The 5,184-nt window shown below is 43.8% G+C and overlaps 1 protein-coding gene across 1 annotated transcript; it reads right to left on the bottom strand.

Annotated features, from left to right (window-relative positions):
- Window positions 1–675: 675 nt before the first annotated feature.
- On the bottom strand, window positions 676–3,835 carry LOC123077902 (heme-binding protein 2). The gene is made up of 2 exons (XM_044500265.1): window positions 3,499–3,835; window positions 676–1,363 (listed from the first exon to the last, which is right to left on the bottom strand). The coding sequence occupies exons 1-2, from the start codon at window positions 3,708–3,710 to the stop codon at window positions 928–930; spliced, it is 648 nt and encodes a 215-aa protein (XP_044356200.1). The 5' UTR covers window positions 3,711–3,835; the 3' UTR covers window positions 676–927.
- Window positions 3,836–5,184: the final 1,349 nt, after the last annotated feature.

The raw sequence follows: 5,184 nt of genomic DNA, 5'->3' as shown, positions 1-5,184 counted from the left end.
GTAGCAGGCCTTGGCAGCGTCCGGCAAGCGTGGCGACGTCAGACGAGCAAGGTCATTGCGCTTTTGACCGCTTCAGGCAGGGCCGGGGGCGCGGGGGCGAGGTGGTGCTGGCGGCGACGTCGGGGAAGCTGCGATGGCGGTGCGGAGAGGCGGTGGTGGCGGTGACGTTGAAAGGTGGCGTGTTGTGGGGGAGGTATGTGGGCGCGGACGGCTGGCCTGGGCGGCGGCGGCGACGGGGTAGGGTGGCCGGATGTGCTAGTTGTCGATGGGAGGAAGAGAATAGCCTATGTGCCACCGACTGGCAGACCAGAGGAAGGAGTAGGCGAGCGTCGCACGCGTCCGCGCCGATGCAAATGAGGCCTAAATTTGAGCCTGGAATGGGTCGTTCGACAGACAAAAAGCAGACGCGTGTCTGTTTAGGTCGGTGCGTTAGGCCGACTTTTGTGTCCGTTTCAATTGAAACCGACACGTGCGGATGAATTGGGGAGGCGCGTTGGAGTTGCTCTTATCTTGAGTGGAAGGCACAGGCACTGATCCTTGTCTGACTATAGAGTTGATTAGGACTGATGTACTAGCTTACAAAAACATCTTATGACCCAGTTCTTTCGGCGGATTCATCCCGAATCTTGAGAATCGATCCTCCACTCAAAGGTAGCAGTATATTTTTCTGGAAGATATCTCTGAACAATGCAGTGGCATTTCATAGCTTTAGTACTAGTAGTTACTTTGCATTCGGTCGACAGTAGCTGAGTTGCGTTGATCATTCTGAGTTGAGCACGCAACATGGAGCAATGGTACATCCATTGTGTCACTTCTTCATCACAGGCATACAGATAACCAAAGGTCACATATATACAAAGCTACACAGCTTACACGGTGCCGCATTTCGCTTGGTTTTATGGTGATGGCATACTGCAGAGAGCATTTTTAATAAGCCTCCACACCAGCAGATCTGCAGTCGACGTCGAACCACACCTCGTTGACACGGCCGATGATGCGGAAGGGGCTGTTGTACTGTGCAATGGAGTAGGCGTTCTTGCTAGGGTGATCTGTGGAGTTCACCCACGGTGTCCGGCTCAAGCTCACTGCGAGTTTCTCAGCTTCCTCGACCACATTGTGGTCGCGTGCGTAGCCAGAGAAGCTCCTGACAGCGACGCAGTGGCCTGGCCACCTATCTGGATGTAGGTTCAGTTCTGGGAGAGGGACAGGAGGGGAAGCTTGGAACTCTAAGGGTAAGTAGAGCCGGACAAAGTAGGCCGAAGAGTGGAGAGGCCCCGCGCCTGGGACGATGCTCGTTAGGATAGGGGTCGTCATACTGATCCTGGAGGAGTTCAGGTTTGCGCCCATCAGGTATTGGAACAACCTGCCAGAAATCAGTGACAACATTAAAGGTTCAGGGCCACTGAATATGATAATAGGATTTGGACACAGTAGGTAAATTCATCAGACAGGAAACTTTCAGAATGGGCAATGGAAAGCAAATCATGGACAAACATCAATATACATTGATTCATGTAACTAAATGTGCACAATGGAGGCATGTTTCCTGTTTCCAACATTCATGTTTTCCTTTGGCTGATGTTCAATAACAAGAGCCTGACTAGAGATAACCTAGCCAAGCGGAGGCATGTTGAAGATATGACATGTGTCTTTTGTAGTGAATTGGAAACCATACAACACCTCTTTTTTGATTGCATTGTTGCTAAAAAGATCTGGGCTATTATTGCTGAATGCTTTAACATTCCGATACCTGTTTCTTTCACATCGCTATCTTCCTTTTGGAAAAGGAAAAAACATGGTGAAGCTCTCAATACTGCTACCTCTGCTACCTTGTGGAGCTTATGGCTTTTGCGCAATGATTGTCTTTCAGGGGAGAAGATGGCGAAGTATACGTTGTGTTTTAGATCTGGTGGGGGCGATGATCAGACAATGGAAAATTCTATGTACCGAGGTCCAGGGTGCTCTTCTTCTCCAGTGCTTAAGGCTTTTGGATCGTCGAAGAGGGGAGTTGCTTAGGATCGCCTAGAGTAACTAAGGACATATGGACTGAAGCGGGTGCTTTTGTGTGGTAAATTGATCTATTCTTGTATGCACCTCCTTCTGGTCTCCCTCCTTCAATCAAAAAACTCTCTGTAGAGAATGTAATAATAGGGTAGTTTATTTGAGAACCCTGTTTGTTCGATCTGTGGCAGCTACTCTTGTTGTCGCTGAGCGCTGCTAAACAGTCTAAGTGCTCGTGTGTTTTGCCATGGCTTTAATAAAAGTTGGGGCGGGGGGAAACCCCTTTCATTTCAAAAAAATAAGTGCACAATGGAGAGCAAAATATGGACAAACATCAATATACTTAATTCATGTAACTAAATGTGCACATGGTACATTACCTGGAAGGCTGGAAATTAAAATAACTTCCCCACAAACAAAAGTGTCAAAATAACTTGCAGATTGTAATGCCGTCGTAAGTTCACATGCCGCTGGTGAACAATTACCTCATGCAATGGAATTTTATATTTCACGAGCTAGCAAAGTCCATATATTACATCAGTTAAACTTTTGCAAGACCTAGGTGGAAACAACACTTGGGATCGATCCAATTGTTTGGGCCCTTTGAGTTATCAATTTCACAAATCAAAAGATCCGTTATACATCACGAATTATTCGCAGATGGAGGCAAAGATCTTAATATCAGTTCCTGGAATTAAGAAAAGCCTCTAACGTATGGTTAAATGAAACAGGGCAGTGCAGAATCAATGAATTGTTCGTGTTGATGCAGACTACAGCCCTGGACGGGTAGCAGTAAACATAACATACTTATTTGGACCTATGACCTATCATAATGCAGATAGCCTAGCTATTTGGGAGTCTGGTCTGTTTCATAAGTACAGTACATCAAAGCGGCAAAGTCAGATTATAGATATACTCCTACTAACATATCTTGTATCAGGTCAGAAATGGATTATGTTTGTTTAATTTTGCAACAAGAATGGTTAACTCTTGTCTATACTCGAGGTGATTCACAACCGAGGTTCAACCATTCTCATGGAGTGGTGGCTGATCCTACATTTCCTTGCGCTACAGATTCTCCTGCCAACTTGCAGAATTATGCATGGCAACACACTCTCTACTCAGGATGACATGCTTCTCAGCTCCCATGTCTCAGCTGAGATGTACTAGCATCCTGATGAAAGGTAAACGGGACAGCGACCCCCTAGCTTGCGCATCAATTTCTTCCAGAAGTCATCCATTTCTTCCCCGATTCCCCAACCCTACGCAAGAATCGACACGCCAACGGAACAAATCGAAGGATGGAAATCACAAAAAATAAAAAGAACGCGAGGATTACAAATCGACACCGCCCTAAATCGAAGGATGATAGGATTGCATCTGGACAGACTGCGGACCCAGAGGACGGCGTGCTTACAGGAATCAATCAGTGAGTCAATCAGGTGATTCCGTAACGATCCAAGCAAGATCGTGGGGGGACGGTGAGAAGCGTATCACCTGTGGAAGCCGAGCTTGGTGGCGACGTGGAAAGAGATGTCGTCGGAGGGGGCGGACATCCAGACGGTGTCGCGGTAGCGCCGCACCTCGAAGTCCGACTCCGCATGCACCGTCGCGTACTGCGGCGACTCCGAGCCACGGGCGGCCGGCGAGAGCAGCGCGAGGAGGAGGAGGATGGGGAGCAAGGGCACCGCCGGATGCTGCCGCTCCATGGTCTTCGCCTCGCCGGCAGCTGCGGCGTCAGTCTTCGCTCTCGCCTTGCCGAGACCAGGGGGGAAATGGGCAGCGGATGCGCGCACAGTGTACTCCCTCCAAGATGGGGAATGGAGACTGTGTTCGGAAGAAATCACTCGGTTTAAAATAATAAAGAAACGTTTTTTCTGTTCTATAATACTCCCTCCTTTTCGGTTTATAGGGATTATCTCAATTTTTTCATTTTTCCGATTTAAAGGGCTCATCTCCATCTCCTTTTAAGATTCTAAGGCGCATTAAATCTTTGCATGCAAGAATTAAAAAAGAACTCACCAATGCATGCGATGCTATTACTTATCTAGTCAAGAATGCATGCATCGATGCTATTACTTATCTAGTCAAGAATGCATGCATTGCCATTAATCCCAATTAATGCATCAATTTAGTTTGGATAGTTTTGTAAAGTACGAGATACATTCCTCCACTCACCATGTGCCTTGGTTGATGAGATTTTAGATTTGAGCCTTATAAACTGAAAAAGAGGGAGTATATCATCTTCTCCTTTTTTTTGGGAAAGAGATTATATACTCCCTCCTTTTTTTAAGGTAATACGTGTCTCATTTATATCATTTTTTTTTGCAAGGTTATACGTGTCTCAATATTAGTTAATACTCCTTCAGTTCTTAAATATTTGTTTTTTTTAAGATTTCAAATGAACTACTACATACGGATGTGTAGACATATTTTAGAATGTAGATTCACTCATTTTACTTCATATGTAGTCACTTGTTAAAATCTCTAAAACGACAAATATTTAGAAACAGAGGGAGTGTTAACTAATATTGAGAACCACCACCACATGCCACCATGCATAGAAAAAAAAAATCTCCATTCTATCATTATATTCTATTTATATATCCAATAGATATTCTCCATAAGTCATTTGTATTTTAAATTTTGGTTCAGATATTATTAATCTAAATATTTCAGTGAATACAATGCAACTGACTTCTGCGGCAACACGCGTATCATCTAGCTAACTAAAAAAGGACGTACATAAATTTGCATGGTACATTAAAAAAAACAAATGTATTTTAACATCTGTGGTTGTACTCCCTCTGTTCTTAAATATAAGTCTTTTTTGGCATTTTAAATGGACTACAACATACGAATATATGTAGATATATTTTAGAGTGCGGATTCACTTATTTTGCTTGGTATGTAGTCACTTGTTATAATCTCTAAAAATACTTATATTTGGAAACAGAGGGAGTATAATTTAAGTTGATGTGACAAGACAAATTTGTTGCCATGACAACAAGTATTAAGTTTTCGATGAGAATTATTCAAAATTAAAATGTTAAAAAGCAAAAGAAATTTACCATAATCTAAATATAAAATTTCCATGACATTAAATAAAATGTCATGCTCTTAGAAATAAAATTTCCATGCTCTGTATTTTTTATCATAACATACAACCGCACATGGAAAATT

This window comes from Triticum aestivum, chromosome 3D (assembly GCF_018294505.1).
Source record: "Triticum aestivum cultivar Chinese Spring chromosome 3D, IWGSC CS RefSeq v2.1, whole genome shotgun sequence".
Lineage (NCBI taxonomy): Eukaryota > Viridiplantae > Streptophyta > Magnoliopsida > Poales > Poaceae > Triticum > Triticum aestivum.
This window is presented reverse-complemented; position numbering and strand designations above follow the sequence as displayed.

Coding starts and splice junctions, on each gene's coding strand:
- LOC123077902 (XM_044500265.1), bottom strand. CDS start 3,710: ATGGAGCGGCAGCATCCGGCGGTGCCCTTGCTCCCCATCCTCCTCCTC. Junction 1,364..3,498: donor ACCAAGCTCGGCTTCCACAG/GTGATACGCTTC, acceptor GATTTCTGGCAG/GTTGTTCCAATACCTGATGG.